The 16,971-nt window shown below is 40.9% G+C and overlaps 1 protein-coding gene across 3 annotated transcripts in view; it reads left to right on the plus strand.

The window, feature by feature from the left end:
- THSD7B (thrombospondin type 1 domain containing 7B) overlaps positions 1-16,971 on the plus strand; it is a 298,099-nt gene that overhangs the window by 199,917 nt on the left and 81,211 nt on the right. For all 3 annotated transcript variants that reach the window (XM_021399126.1, XM_021399127.1, XM_021399128.1), the window contains exons 14-15: positions 3,244-3,438; positions 7,661-7,924. In XM_021399126.1, the coding sequence (XP_021254801.1) occupies positions 3,244-3,438; positions 7,661-7,924 (459 nt within the window). The remainder of the gene's footprint in view (positions 1-3,243; positions 3,439-7,660; positions 7,925-16,971) is intronic.

Consider the following 16,971-nt stretch of genomic DNA (forward strand, 5'->3'; position numbering starts at 1 on the left):
ATTGTTAAAATAGAGAAGCAATTCTGAATTTACAGTCACCTGCCTGTCCCTACTCACCTCACAGCAGATCCTCCTCTGCTGTTCCTAAAATCCCCACGCTCTTCTTCTGTCCTCCACAGGAAGGTCTTTGTTGCCATTCTGACCAAGTCGATTCACCTTTCCTCAGTCTTTTAAATCTTTGCTTTCCTGTGCACTAATTTAGATTTTCTTGCTGTGGCTTTGAAGTCTCCCTGCCTTCGTTTTCCACTTGCTTTTGTTTCACATTGTTGTCAGTAGTATCAGCCTCATTCCTTTCCTCCTCTCTCGTGATTTGCTGTGGTACATTTCAAGATGTCACTTCTCAGACAAAACATTGCACCTTTTACTTTTCAACTCCTTCTTGTCTTCATGCTTTTTTTTTTTCCTTGTTGCTTCTGTGTCAAAAACATGATTACCTTCGTCGATCTCTCAGAGTCTTCAGGGTCTCTTTAAAGCCTATGTTTTCTTTTTAAAATTTTCTGGCAGGTTTTTGTTACGTGTAGTGTAATCTCCCTCAAGTGTGGTTGCTAATATCGCTACCATTTTGCTTCAAAATTACTATTGCATGCAGGCGTTGCAGCGTAATCCAAATTACTTGTTGTTTTCTTTCCTCTACCTGTGTTTATTATTGATGCTAATTTCTTTATGCTCCATAATCTCTGTCAAATATTTGCCTTGACCTTACATATCCATTACTTCTTGCATCTAAATAGCCTCAGCAAACTCAGTGAATTATGCGTCTGCTTAAATTTAAGGTTATTTGTGCAGATCGGGCCATTAGATAATAACTCATTGCAGCATGGAGCGTCTGTTTTAACACTGGTATTTAAAAGTTCCATCGTTTGTTTTGCCATTAATAAATGTCGGGAATGAATTGTGGTCTTCTGTCAGATAGTAGTAAACATTGTAACAAGATAGTTTGTTATGCAGTTGCAAATATTGCTGGACAGGGCCTGCAGCACAGGATATTGCTTGCTTGAAGCCGCTGCAGCGATGCTGAGAAGTGTTGCATACACTCCATGATTTTGTGTTGCTGAATCTTTAGTGTCCTTGCTGAAGGTAATGAGGCTACAAAGACCTCGGGCAGCAGAGTCTATTACTTCTTTAACCTTTCTAGAGAGGGCAATTACACCGCTTTCCCATACAATGCGACGACCTCTGTCCTTCTGCTTTCGTAATTGAGAAAGAGAATGTCTCCGAGTTGCTGCCTTCCAGTGTGGAGAGATGGCAAAGGTCAAAAGGATTGAAAGTGAAAGGCTAGGATCAGCAGTTTAGAGGTGGTTATTAATATGCTGATTTACTGTCACTCGAGTCTAAAGAGACTTCTCACAATTGGCTTGCCTTGTGCATGCTCTTTAAAATGCTGATTTTTCTCCTCAGAAATCTAATTACATTTTAATAAATTACTTTTTATTTCCAGGTGGTTGCTGACTTACCTCTTACTCCTATGCAGCGCCATAGTTAAAAACGAAGTCTGTGTGATTTCATTGCAAAGTTACAGCTTGTTAAATCTTTAAACTGTTAGAAAACAGTGGGTTATTTTTCCCTTTTTCTTCATGCGCTCCTAGTTACATTAAGTGCCATCAACGAGAAAAAATATATTCAGCCTCAAAAATCTGAATTATTTAGTAATCTCCATAAAGTAATAACACAGGTCGTTGAAGTTAAATAATAATATCTGGATTAAATCGTTTCATCTTCTGTAGCTTTGTGGTGCAACGTGTGGACTTGCCTGAAGTCAGAGAGCCTGGCATGACTAAACTCTTGGGGCCAAATTTAATTCCTAACTCTGTCCCTGACTTCATTACTTTAATCAAGTCATGACCTTTCTTTGCCTTGGTTAACCTGCAATGTGGGATATAAATAGCCTATAATCTTGGAGATTTTCTGAGAATTAATTATTATTAATGAAATGAAAGGCTTCATGATGTGCAGGCTATTTTTATTTGTTATAATTACTTATTATTAATTCACTGAAACTTTAGAAAGTAGGCTTCCTGTGACTCAAATTTTTACATTAATACATTTGTCCTCTGCTCTGACTACTTAGTGCCTTTACCCACCTTAAAAAATTGTTACAGGCTAGCTCCAAAAAAAGCACAGCAGTGTTGAAGGTAAATGGAATTGGCTTAAAATGAAACCTGGAGAAAACCAGTGCATGTCAGTCCTGGGTTGTGCTCTTTGCAAACCCCTTTTGACTCTTGACTGAACAAAAAGGCATCTAAGTCCAAATTCAAGACCTCAGCCTCACCCCAGCACTGTGCCTGCTATTTCCAATTGCCGTTGCTCAGTCTTTGAGGTAAAGCTTTAGGCAGGGGTCTGGCCTTGACAGTGCCGTGTTCAGAGGTAAAGCATGTGGAAAGACACTGTAATTGGGTGGAGTTCAGCTGAGGGACACTTTCTTCACCTGCTGCCCAGATAGTAACTGCTTTTTGGGTTTGGTTGTCTCTCATATTAATGCATCCATTCTGTGGTGCTCTTCTAGCAAGTGGTCGTGTGCCGTAGAAGCAGGCTGCATTCTCTATCACAGGATTGCCAAGGAAGGGAAGGCATAGGTCTTGTTCTTTCTCCTAAACACCTCCATCTATGCGAAAGAGATAGAAAAGCTTATATGGCCAGAGAGAGTGAGCCCAAGAGGAAGCACACTGTTCAGGACGCACAGTCTGGAGGATGCTTACGCCTTGCTGCAAGAAGCGCTGAGCTTCATAAGCCACATCTGCTGCTCAGTCACTTGTTCCCTTCATCTGAAATACAGAGAGGATGACAATTGTGGAAAAGGAAGCTTTCTTTTATTTCTTTTATTTTTTCACACTTCAAAGCAGTTTCAGTTCCTTGGGGGATGTGTGCATTATAACTTGGGAATCCTGACCTCGACCAAACATGCTTTATGGCACAGAGCTGCAGTATTACATCTTTTCTCATTTGGTCATACAATGTATCATTAGTTGAACTGTTGCCCCAGTGCTTACAATGACTGCCTCTTTGAGAATATTGAATTTATATCATCATTTAGGTAACTAACTGCTTGAATAAGAATGTGTCTTTATGGTTTTGCAAAGCTCTTAGGACATGTTTGAGTGATGCATGAATAATGACCTAAAAATAAATCGGCTTTATGCTATTAAGCCAGAGGAGTGAATCTTGCACGGAGCACAAGCAGAAACTAAATACAGTATAATACAACACATAGAACAGTGTAAAGTTTTCTGTCCCTTTACTCTCCAGCTGTTACATGCCTGACTGAGAACAACGAATCCGCTGACGTCTCTGAATGCATGAATTGGGCTGGACCTATGCCCCCTCTTGTGCAAGACTGTCTCATTCCCTGCAAAGATGACTGCACATTTACCCCTTGGTCTAAATTTACAGCGTGCTCATCTGACTGTGAATCAACAAAAACTAGGAGACGATCGCTCACAGGTAAAATCTTTTCTAACATTTATCTAATGATGATACTCTTGAGTGATGCTTCTTAGATGCTGGTGAACTGATGCGGGAGTTTTGGAAAATCCCAAACAGAATAGTATTCATTCCTAATTGATTTTTGATCTGATTCAGGGTTGGGAAGCCGTTTTTACACATAAACCCGGTAGTGACTATGCCTTGTGCAAGTTTGTTTGACCTATTAATCTGGGAAGCGTGAAGCATATGTGCGTAAAAGAAGAAAAATAATCTAATTTTCAGTTTTAGACTGCTGAAATCATGATAAAGTTTAAAACTGGGACTTTTGTGAATAGCACTATCAGTAGTTCAACAGTGCAAATTAATACCATGGGTGTAGAAAGAGCAATACTGTTAAAACAGTTTTGTTTGATCTTTTATATGTATTCACAAAAACCTCTGGTTCAAACCATTTAATGGAACATTCTTCCATACTTGCTGTTGTGGTTTGTAATTATGTTATTTGAGTGCTGACCAAAATGAAACGCTTTGTAACTCTAGGACATTAATAGTTGTGAGCAACTCCCTTTGTTAGGATTTGTCTCCCCCCCACATAGTAAATCGAGTCAAAATGAATTACACTGTTTCCAGGCTTACAGTAAATTTGCTGTTGTTACCCTGAACATTCATGACTTGTCATATTGCTGTTTTGTGTTTGAGAGCTGTGGTGGTTTTAGTGTGCTCTGTTTCTGGAGGTGAGCTCCACTACTAGAAGTGAAACTTCAACGACTTCTACTGTGAAGTGGAAAACTAACATAGTCATAAGAGTATCTGCTGCGATAATGCCTGGGAACAGAATGGCAGCAAAATGTGGTGCCTGCCACTGTTGCTTTCTTCTAGAAGCACTTGTACCATGATTATTTTGTTTTTCTGTTTGTTAATGCTGAATTGATCCAAGTTTTTAGGAAGTAGCAATCACAGTATATAGACATAATGGCATCAAGCTGCCATTCGTGACTATGGCTCACTATAAAGATTTTACTTTTACATAAAAATCATTATTATAAAATGCTCTATTGTTTCTGTCAAAGAACATATTGTAAAATCTTACCCATATCGATGCCTGTATGTTTAAAGTAGTAGCAATCCTCCATCCCTATCAGATTAATATCTGCGTGATCTTTCAGAAAATATGATACCATAAGAAAAAGGTGAATATTTACCTGCAGGTGGATTTAAATCTGAATTGCCATTATGAATATACATGCAAAGTGCAAATCAATATGGCCCTACCTACACTCTTTCTCATTCCATTCTGCATCAGACATAGATCTGTTCATGCAAGTGGACCAGAAATGGTTTCTGATATCCAAGCTTTGATGGCTTGTCTCCTCATCCATAAGGTGTTTCTGAGCAAACTCCATTCGGCTCTACCATATGACCTTGACAGCTTCACTTCTTCCCATTTGGAAGGAGCTCCTGACCTCAGCCCACTGCCTGCAAGGGCACCCTGAAAAGCAGGTGGTGAGGAGCAGTGAGTGTCCTGTGTGGGGCTGGGCAGCACAGAGCCACAGACTCCAGCAGGGGAAGGGCCAAATCAGAAATCACTTTTATGAAGCCACAGTTCCAAAGAGGTTCATTGGATTAGGGCTGTCCAGTCTTTACATAAAACTGGCTTCATCATATAGACTGAGGTCAAAATCTCATCTGTATGAGCTCAGTCCAAAGATCCCAGAGAAGTCCTGTTAGGGACTTCATGGTGTTGAAGAGTGCTTTCTCCACTTGTATTTCACCTTTTCTGTGAGGATATATGAGTTGCACCTCCTTGCTCAACGCTGTGTATGTCTATGCTCAAATAAGTGCTTTGAATTAATTATAAGAGTTGGTTAATAATGTCATTTAGTGGGAATCTGCTAATTGTTTGCTAAGTATTTGCCTGCCTCCCCCTCAGTTTTCAGTATTATCCATTTTACTTTGTAAGTAATCATAGACTCTACACACAAAATTAGTCATTACTTAAGAAGCTTATTAAAAACATATCAAAATTCAAAGTCATTATAATGAAAATGCAGCTTTTAAGCCAGTCTTCAGTTAACAAATAGTCAAATATTCAGGATATTGTAGATACATTACATTTTATGTAGAAATATACTCACTTAATGTCACTTAGTTTTTATGTGGAGTACATACTACCTGGTAATATTGAATGTATATGAGATTAGTTAGTGTTCAGAAGTTCAGTTTATGAAAAGAAAATGCTACTTAAGTGAAGGGGTGTGTCCTTGAAAATTCTAGTGATGGTATTTTTAATCAGCATTTTTGTAGCACTCTGTGAAGATCATAGAAATATCACTGCTGCTGATTCTAAAATGACTTCTTTGTGAAGAGTATGGAATGGATGCCACAATAGGGCTTTAATGGCACCATCATTAGAAGATTCCTACTAAATGGATGGGAAGACAAGCTGGAAAAAATTGTGTTGTGGCAGAGTGAGATTGTTAACATCCTTACCTGTATCTGATGTGCTTTGTATAGTCCTGCCAAAACATAGAAACCATGCAGTCATGGCAAATACCAAGTTCCTGTGCCACTAAGAATTCCCAATCTATTTAAAGCCTTTTAAGACTCTCCTTGAAGCATGGAGAGTTGTAGCTCTTACCTGAATTTATAGATACAAATTATTTATGAGTGTTGGGAGGATAATAAGAATAATTCCAAGTTTCTCCATAGTCCTCTATGGTAGCTGAGTTTGTAGATGCCAGTGTGGCATGTCCCTGGCCTCCAGGTGGCCAGCCACTGTGCGGGCATGCAGGAAGATGGGCATGGGTCCAGGCACACGAAGCCACATGCCTGCCTGGGGCTGTGTGCATTCCCCACTCTCCTTTAGGGCTTGCCTGTCATTGTACTGCCAGCTGAAAAAAAAAAATGATGCTGGCATTATTTGATTTCTTTGGGCTTATTATCCTTTTGGGCTTGCAAACTTCACCTTCCCCAGGGCTCTGGACGTACAATTTTCAGAGAGCTGGGGTTAGAAGGACAGGAGTATGTAGAGCTCTTCTCTTTGCAGAGATACATGTTTGTACACAAACAGGTTTTGTTAAGGCCAACTCGTGCTCCTGCTGAGATGACTGCTGGACTAGCAAGGGGGCTGTTGGGTATACAGCTTATTGTTTGTTTTTAGTATCATACTTGTCTGCAATTGCAAAGAGAAAACATTTCTTTTCAGATCAAAGCTTTAAAAACTTTTTGTAGAAGTATTTTTAGAGTGTGCAGGATCCCCAAGGGGTGTTTGAGGATGTGATACAGATGCAGTTGTTAGAGAAGACGAATCTCCCCTTCTGCTTGGATGCCAAATACAAAGACATTCCTGAGCTCAGACAGCATTAAGATTACTCCACTTCACATTGCCTAACCCGTGCCAAGAAAGGCATTGATTTTACCTTTCAGAGGCTGTGCGCAGACCTTTTTTCCGCTTGAACAATTGTGAAGATTCAGGGAGCACAGATTCTCTCCTTTGCATTATCTCATTCCAGGGACCTCTCATGTCTAGAAGTCCTCCAGGAACAGGGTCTACAGAGTGCAGTTGCAAAGAGCTGCTCTGCAGGTTCATTTAAATGCTTCTGCTTTCCTGAAGTTGCTGAAGGAGAAAGATCTGTAAATAGCCTTCTTTTAAAGCCTGTTGAAGGAATAGAGCAAAAGAAAAGATTAAACCAATTGTAACTATTGAAATGCTTTCCAGCCCTGATAATTTACTGAGGATTATCTTTTCTGTTGTCTTCAAAGTACAGTTTGTGTGCAGAGTGCATCTTTAACTAATTTGTAAAGTAGCCTCAAAGAAGTAGTTGTGGCTAATGTGGAGTCCTTTCTAGGTTGTCCTGGCAACCATTGATTGCAAGCAAATAGAGACAAAACAATCAATTTATTTGCATCAGATAATTAGAGAAAAGTGATATTATATTAAATTACAAAGCGTTTTCTGAGCAGACTGTTAGTACAACACAGCTTTGCATTTTGCTCCTTGCCCTATCCTTCAAAACAGTATTTCCAAGTTCTCCGGTTGCCCCTGGAGATAAATACATGGTCCTTGCACTGCAAAGCACTGGCAGCAGCGAATAGATGCCTAGGAAATGTTCCTGGATATTAACATTCAGATTGTCTTGGTTCTAATATGTTGAATTCCTGCAAGTATAAATAATATGACATGTCGTTATCAAAAGTAGCAGATGTTAAGCTAACGAACAGATTTCTCTGGTTGGAACAGGGAGAAGCAGAAAGCGAGACAAATGCCAGAACACAGAAGTTTATCCTCAGGTTGAAACAGAGCTGTGCCCTTGTGAGGTGTTTACCTCCCAACCCCATGGAAACTGGTCAGACTGCATTATTGGAGGAGGGAAGATAGAGCTGCAGGCAGGAATGCAATCCCATGGAGACACCAAGGAGTGTGGAGAGGGTGTGCGGCTGCGAGCTATTGCCTGTTACGATAAGGCCGGCAGACTGGTGGAACCATCTCACTGTAGCAGCTCAGGTAAGGAGATTAAAAAAAAGAAAAGTGCACAACATATGTAAATGGGCCTGATGCCGGGCGCAGCGATCCACTCAGCAGTTCATTTTGGAGCCTGTCACATGAGCGTAGCTGTGTGCCTGCTGGATTAGGACAGCTTTCATGAGGTAGCTGTGACACAGTTCTTCTGACTTCTTATGCTTCTTGGTACACCAAGGTTTTCTGCCATCTAAGAGTCTGATGACATTTCTACAGTTGAAATGAAATAGAAGAGGGCTAAAGTTGACTACACTGGTGGAATACCAGATGGATTTCTATTGTTTGTATTAATTCCATAAAAGTCTAAACTAGATTAGAGATTGGAGGGAGAAGTTGTATTTCAATCAGCATTTTCTTTGAAGATATCTCCTACTTCAGCTTTTACTTGCTTGTAAACTTCTAGTACTTTTCACTAAGGCTGGAAATTCTTAGAGTTGTTTTCAGTGTGCAATTTTCTCGATACAGTCTTATATAATTGCAGTAGGTCTGTAATGTCCTTGTTATGCTGCTCATTATACATGGCTTCAGCAGTCAGTGGTCTTGTCCTTGTAGTTTTGAGCCAGCCTTGAGCTCCAAATGGTACACAGCATATATTCCAGTTTCACTGCTTGCTAGGGCTCTAGGCTGTGCTTCTGTCCTAGAAGCAGTTTGACTGTACATAGAATCCATATCAAACACATGCCTTAGAGGTAGGGCAGAAACAGAGCTGAAACAAGCAGGAGATGTCATTCCACCAGGGTATTTTCTCCCCGTTGCTATAATTTGCAGTTCGTCATAATCATTGCTCTGAATTGATTTATAGGCAAAAGCATTATCTTAAGAGCAAATTCTTTACCCATGCTGCCCCCAAAACACTTATGCTCTCTGATTTCCAGCCACAAAGATTGGAACACCACACAATGTAGTACAGTGAGTTGGAAGACTTTGTGAGCTGTGTAATGGGAGAAGGAGAAATGAAGTCTCAGGAGGAGATTAATAAGTACAAGAGGAGCCATTAATGTTCCTGAGTACAAGGGAACAGAGAGGCTGCTCTGTGGAGGGTCTTCAGGATGAAGATCAGCAGCCTGAGCTGCATGTGATAAAAGGGAAAAAAAACAACAACGCATCCTGATGAAGTGATTCAGTTCTGGAGTGAATTCCTCTCGCAGCTGTTTATGGCTGTTCCAGCTGGCTGCACGGATTCATAAAGCAGCTTTCCATGGTTTGTGTTTCAACAATGTGCTGTTGTACCGATTGATTATGCCTCTGTGGCCCATGAAGGAGGAATGCTATACCTTACCCCCACAACGTTACCTTTTCTTCTGCCAAAAGGGAGCTGCTGAGCTTTGAAAAGTGGATTTGACTGCAGTGTCTTGCTCTTTTGAAAACCTCAAGGCTTTTATCACTATTAAAAAGAGGAGCTTGTCTATGCGTGGGGCTTCTCTGAATAACCTTGAAGCCTGTCAGTGATATTTATATGGTATTTTTAATGGTCAGGTTTTTCTTAGGGAGGTGACGGGGAGTGGTAGCTTAAGGAGATCATTGTTGGCTTTCTTGTCTTCAGCTTTTTATCTGAGCAGAAATGGTTGCAACGTGGCCCTGGCATAGGATCCGTGTCAGAGGCTACAGGGCTGGTCAGTATTGTACAGCAGAGTCCTCCCATACACACTACTGTCTGTTTTCAGAGTGCTTTTAAGACCCCAAGGTTTGGAATTGGGAGATAGATGAGGTGTGAAATGTTTCCGCCTTGTGGATACCCCATAATAGTTCCTTAAAGGTGAATTGCCTCCAGCCAGACCCCTGTGTAATATTCAGGATGTATAAACTGGCTCTCCAAAAACAGAGAATTGTGTTTTATGAAGGCAATCACAATGGTTTCACCATAATAAAAAGCACTCCAGTGTCACCGTGGTACGGGGAGAAGTGCAGTAAGACGTCAGGCCTTTGGGAGTCCTGATCAGACCAAAGCAGTGATCCCTCAAAACCTTTCCTGAGTTGGATCTTGTACCCATTCCCACTTGCTACCCTGTGCTGGACATCTTCCATTCTCTGCAAGGCAGTGCTGCGTCCCTCTCTGGAGCACGTGGATGTTTCTGACTTTGGTCTCCAATTTCCATCAGTTGGGACCTGCCTTCCAACCAGAGCAGTTAAGTGGAGATAAGACCAGTATTTATGGTCTCAAGAGCTGGGAGCTTTCAAAGTGCACTTCTGAACATATTGTTGAATTAGTGATAGAAACAAATCATTATCCAATTAATAATTAGCAGGATGTTTTTCAACCATAATAGAGAAGAGCAAATTACAGAAGTACGCACAATTGCTAAGCCCTGAGAAATTATTCATGACAGATTTTTCTGAGCAGCTTAGTCTGTCTTGTGCACAATTAGAATCAGGTAACCTTGTGACATTTTCTTGGTGACTACGTTTATATCTAATTAAGCCATGGCCTTATTTTTTGAATGCCAGTCATTGTGATATCTAAGCGTTGCTCTTGCTTCATGAGATTTGGAGGTAAGCGTGTTCCTCTTCTCTTTCTTTGAGCTCTTCTGGCTTCTCTTTGTTTCCTCCTCCTGTCCTTTTGCCAGGACAATGCCCTTTCTTTTTCTCCTTTGAGCAAAAGCAAGAATTTGTAAAACTTACTTTTTTTGCTGGGTCTCTTTGAAGAATTTTTACGAAATGTAGAAAGACACATCTAAGGTTACAAACTTTGCCTTAGAAGCAGATTTAAGTTTGTCCCAGGCTTGATAATACCATGAGAACAAGGTGTAGGAAAAGTGGTCAGTTTATAGCTGTTTTGGAGAGCAAACTTTGGGTTTTTTTCCCTTCCCAAACCTGACTATTAAACTACCATAGGATTTAATTCACCTACCTCAATGTGACTTACTGTATGAATGTATCGTAGACATGTGAACATGACAATGAAGTTGGGCCTTATGTAGAGATTAATCGCTCCTCAGAGAGGGTTCAGGCTCTGAGGCCCTTAAAAATACAGATCTCAAACTTTTCTGAAACTTCTTTCTGCACCAGAGCTTTATTTTGATGTCCAGGAAAAAGAACAACAACAGCACAGCACAGCTTTTGTTCACATGACTGGCTTTTGTGATTAGTGTGCTGCTTTCTTTTAGTAGTGCCGTTATTTTCCTTTGCGGCCCGCTCAGTAAGCCCAAGAAGCGACTGGCTTGCAGTTTCAAAACTGAACTAAATCTTTCCTCCTGGAGTTGGTTCATTCTCCATTTCCTTTCTTTAATTTGGGAAGACAATTAGGAAATTAAGGATAGAAGCAAATATCGCCAACTATATTACAAAAATATAATTGGTAGTTTGCCTCAATTAGTCCTTCCCATCAGAAAACTCGATTATCTTGCTTTCAGCATACCACTCCACAGAGTTGCTGTTTGCTGGTTGGCAGTTGGAGCATCCTCTTTGGATGTGAATTTGTCCTGCTAATTGCGACTCATCTGCTTCTTTCAATCTGTCATCTGAGTTCCTTGTACCGGTTGTGTGTTTCTACCTCCTTTGTTTTGAATTATTTCACATGACTCCTCTGCCTCTCTTTTTTGTGTGCTGTGCCAGTGGGTTTTTGTTGGTGGTGTTTCTTTTTCAGGTTGGTTTTTTTTTGGTTTTTTAAATCTTGGAGGAGGAACATAGGGTGCCTCATCTGTACCAAATCAAAGGCTGGAGAGCTCTGTGCTGCTGCACAGGGGTTTTGCTTTTGATCTGATGGGGAGTTGATGGAAAGCTGGAATTTATGAAATGTGCTTATACTATTCAAATTCTGCTTTGCTCGCGACAACAGGAGCCTCGAAGAAAGACACAACAGACAAACAGATCCTGGCGTTAAATCACTGAGCAGCGGGCTTCAACCCACAGTCACCATAAAAAGCTTTAATTATCTCTATATTTTTGAATAATAGTCCTCCTTACTCTCAGTAGTAAAATGTTTTCTTACGTGGTTTAGTTGACTCTGGAGAAATCAAAGAGGATTGCAGTTTGCTGAGATGGTTCCTAGGCATCTCATGCGGAGGTGTCCCTCAGTTGCTTCCCAGCAAGTCCATGGAACACTGCTGCTGGGAATGCTGCTGGCAAAGTCACCCCCTGAGAATGTCAGTTCTCTTCCCATGAGGACATGGACTGGGTGATCCTCATTTGCAAAACATTTTTTTGCTTTTTTTTTTTTTCCTTGTAAAACATTGCTCCTGGAGCAAACATTTGCACAAAGAGAAGTTGAAAGCTTTCATCTGTTGCTGCAGGAGAAGTGCTCCCTGCCCAAGGCACAGCAGGGACAGCACTCACCAGCAGTGACAGCAGTTCTTCTGCCCTGGCCTGCTGTGTCCCTGATGCTAAGAGATTTGGGACAGTATGCAAAGGTCACGGATCAGGAATTTTAACTCCTGTTGCTAAAAACCAGGTAGTCTTGAGTCTCATGAAGTCCGATTTTCTAAAAGGTCAGCCCACAGTAGAGCTGTGCTTTTACCCAGGGCGTTCCTCTGGGGGTTGCACGCCCCTACTTCCAAATGTTGGCCACCAGCTTGATGGACACTGTGTGACCTACCTGGGATCTATCACAGGGACCCACTCTGAAACGCTGCCGCAAGCAAGCCCCATGCTGACATGACTTACATGAAGCCTTCAGTTCTAAAGCAGTACTGTAATTCCAGAGTTAGCAGAGTGACTTTGTTTCTGAATGAAAAGCTAAAAAAATCAGAGTTAAATGAGTTATTTTAGGAGAAAATGAGACCTTTTGAGATAGCTTTTAGTTGCTGGCCCTCAGTAATCTTTGTGCAAAATGATACTTGTTTAGCTCAGAAAACTGCAAGCAGAGCCTGTAAAAGAAATAAAAGAAATGTGACCTAAGTCTATCCTGGTCTGATAGCACAATTATCTTTTCTATGAGATAACAATTATGGAAAGGCAAAGTTGGAAAAGCTACATTGAGTAAATGCCCATTTATTTTTGAAAATGCACCTATTTTGGCACTTGCATTCAAACTTTTTTTCATATGTGGTCAATTTCATCTTGATGAATGAAAATGTTGCAGAAATCCCTGATTTTGTGTTGAAACGCTTCAGAAATAAAAACTTTTCTGAACAGGTATTTTGCCTACTTTTGAAAATAAGGATTTAATCTCATTTTTAGCCTATGTAAAATGGCATTTTGAAATTCCATTTTTTTATAACAAACCATTAATGCCTGAATCCCCCGGTTTCAGTACTAGGAGATTCTGTACTGCCATGAAGAGCATCCAACAATCATCTACAAATTAGCCCTTATGTTTGACTGCCTCATTTCTTTTACAAGCAAAATTGGCAATCCTGCCCACCTGTTCTTTTCCAAATCTGGGCTTTAAGCTTGGCAGCCTTGGGGTGCCTCCTCCATAAAGTATGGGAGCAGTAGGTAGTCTTGACACCATCAGGTGCTGATGATACGTGGGCTCAGTGTTCTGACTGTGCTGCAACACTTTTGTTTGGCATTTGGCCTTGGTGAAAAATTACCATCCTCTTTTTGAGATTTTTCTTGTGCCTCTCTCTTCTTTGCGGCTTTTCTGTTATAATAAATGACTGTATTACTTAGCAGGACAAACATTTTTGAAGACTGCTGGAGGAAGAAGTTTCAGCTACAAGTTCACCTTGTTTTCTGCCGATCCTGTCCCCTGACATGGGAATTAAGGCTGGGTTTGTATCACAGGTGATAGGATGGCCTGCCCTATCCTGTCTTCAGTCTCCACTTCAAGACTCCATAAAGCTGCTGTCACCTTTGAGAGGTTTCCTACTATCTCAAAGGAAGATAGCTTCTAAATTTAGCCCCCAAATCCCATCTGGGTACTCCTCTGGACCTTTCTCCAACATTTCTACGCATTTCCTTGTGTGTGAAGTGACACTCTTAATTACAGCTGTGCCTGCCGATGGAGCTGTAGGTGTAGAAGCAGAGCTGCAAAGGGCCTGCCCTCTGTTTCTTGTCTGTATGCAGGATTTTTACTTACCTCTCTCATTGCAGGGCTCAAAGAACAGTGCTTTTCCCCCTGTCTCTTCCTTCCCTTTTGTTTGTTGTTTTTTCTTCCCCAAATGTACTCACCATAAGAAAATTTGGCCATAGTTCTTACTTCCTGGACATTAAAAGAATTATCAAATGAAATTGGATCAGAAGACAACTGCTCAGACATTGCTGTTCTTTATGGTTTTCTGGCAACAGAATCAAACACAAAAAAAAAACACCATCAAAATCTGTTATTTCTGAATGGGGCAAATTGTCTATCAAAGAAGTTTATTTAAAGCAAGACTTCCCCTGAGGCACTAATACATAGGAATGTGCATTCTTCCAGATCTTTGTCTTACAGAAAGCAAGCACACACATCGTATGAGAAAATATTTAGAGAATGAGCTCTTTGAGCAGCATCCTCTGTAGATGCTGCCGATGTTTGGTTGTAGTGAAATATGCTATTCTTTTTTCCCATCTTTTGTTCTTTTTGCTGCATTCCATTAAACGACCCTTTTGAAGAGATGGCAATACCAGACTATGGGAAGAAATGATTTTTTTTTTTTTTTAACTAAACTCGGATCTGGCTTTCTGCGTTGGAATATTAAGTTTCAGATAGCTATCCCTGGGGATCCTAGTGTTAGCTATAGGGTGAACCAGGCTGCATACCATAAGGGTACTAGCTGGCCATGCGCTGGGGCTGTTTGTTAGGTTCAGATGAAATATAACCCTTGAGGGTACAGGCATGCTCATAAGCAATTACCATGGAGCAGGTGATGCACTGTAAGCCTTGGGTTGCCGGTCCACCTCTGCCCAGCCTCACTTGTGTCCCTGCCTTTTGTTTCTATTATTAGGTTGTGCCACTTTTTCTAGCTTTGACAGGTTGATTAAAGCTCTTCCATGGGAATTGAGAACAGTTTTGGTGTAGAAATAGTAACTCAGTGTGGAAACAGTCTATCAGAGGCTTTGGGCACTTTCAATAGCAAGTTAAGGCACTGGCCAACCTGCTACTGACTTCTGCAGGAGTCTGTAATAAGTGTGTCTTTTGGAAATGTGATCTGTCTCTTTGTCCTTAATAACGCATTTATCACAAGTGTGGCCTGTTATAAACCAAAGCTCCAGTAAAATGTTATTGTACAAGAATTAGCAATTTTCTCTCCCTATGTATCATTCAATTTAATATCTTATACTGGAAGCATGAAGAAATACCGTTTTTACTGAAGTCATTTCATGAATGATGAAATTCTCTTAGTGAACTTACTCTAGTGTTAAAACCGCTACTTTTCCTGCTCAAGGAGGGCTTCATGATCCCTTTGGGAGATTTGCAACTGAGTTGGGAAGAGACATACACATTAACAGAACTGTTCACGTGTCTTACAAGGTTTGTTTTCCCAGTGTTCTTCAACCTGGTTGCCTTTATGTACTCTGATGAGTAGGTTTGTAAAGCTTCCAGTAGTGGTTAAAAGGTTTAATGTCTGATGATATTCAGAGGCAACTTTGTATGTTTGTGATTGCATGGAAAAAGTCCTACAAAATTAAGAATTCCACTTATTGCGCATAGGTTGGTGTCTGAATGAGACGAGTGGGTGCACTGCGTGCAATAAGAGTAGCACAAAATGGGGATGCGGCCAAGTGGTGGATGTGTTTGAAGAAGCTTGATGTTGTCTGCTTGATCAAAGAGTTTGGGAGACTAACTTAGAAACATTATAGTGGCTGAGTTTAGAAGCTTTGAAGAAATGCTCCTGAATTAGGAAACGCAGATAAGTTTAAACCTAAGCCCAATCGTCTCTAAGGATTATGATAATGATATTGATGAGTAACTGAGTGGTTATCCTTCCTCAGTCTACGTGGGTGTGAGATACACTTTGAAATCTCTTTATCTTCCAGAGTTGTTAAGTGAGAGTGGTGTATGAAATGGCTAAGGACTTGGTCTGCAAAGCTCCTGAAACCTTCAGCATGGACAAATTCCCTCTTGGACCTTGTTTGTATTTAGTAACAGAGGAGTGCCTGTTAACAACTGTAGTGCTTAACAAGATCACATTGCTTTCTGCTGCTGTCTGAATTTATTGGACAGGAAATGCTCCAGCAGAGGAGATTGAAGTACACAACTAGAGTGCTCAGATCCCACTGCAAAATTGAAACAAAAATCTATAAGCAGTTCAGTACATCAGTACTCTGTGCTGGGGCCTGCTTACATCATGAAAATGTCCTATTCCCATCTCAGCGTTTTCCATCATCTGAGTGAGTTGTGCTGTTCTCCCCGTGCTTAAGCTGTGAAAAATGAGGAGGACTCTTCCTTTTCTTAAAACCTGCTCCTGGCAGCTGTTTCTTTTAGTACATCTTTATTTAAGAAGGTCTGATGTCTTTGTGTCCCTGCCTCTGTATCAAGGTTACATCTGGTAGCAGGAATTGCAGCCAGTACCTCCGTCAGGAGAGCCTGGGCTGGACCTTGCAGCAGGTATGTGCCTTTCAGAAAAGCGCTTACAGATTCTCCTGAGGCTGATAATGCTTAATGACATTTTTTAAACATCACAAGTATGATTAAAGCGTGTAGTTAGGTTTCTCAGTTAACATCAATGAGACAAGAAGGAATTAAGGCGGTGTATTGATTTAAATGTATTGATTGGAGAGGTCACCGTGTCACTTGTGACTGCAGGAAAGGAGGCTGCAGGGGTTGATGTGGGCTCAGGAGTTCCTCAGTGCCTTTCAGGGGTGGAGTGACCTCGTCTGGAGCAGAGGCCCTTGAACTTGGTAATACTTCTCATGTTTGTGAATTAAAGTACGAGAAATGTGCATTCCAAAAAAAGAAAAAATCTACATGAGCTTTTGCTCATGTAGTCAGGAGCCTCCTTGATAATATTTATTGCAAATTGATCTGACTGCTCTGTGTTCCCTTCTGCAGAGTCATCTGGTGGTTTGTGCTGTCCAAAATAGTAACAGTACTAGAGTGCTTAATTCTTGCTAATTACCAGGATACAAGGAAATGCATCAGCATTTGCCATTCTGTAAAATGGAAACCATAGAGTTGTCTGAGCTAAGTTGTCTAAATGAGGCTTGCTTGTGTCTTGAGTTCATAACTT

The sequence above is a fragment of the Numida meleagris genome, chromosome 5 (genome assembly GCF_002078875.1).
Source record: "Numida meleagris isolate 19003 breed g44 Domestic line chromosome 5, NumMel1.0, whole genome shotgun sequence".
NCBI classification, from domain to species: Eukaryota; Metazoa; Chordata; class Aves; order Galliformes; family Numididae; genus Numida; species Numida meleagris.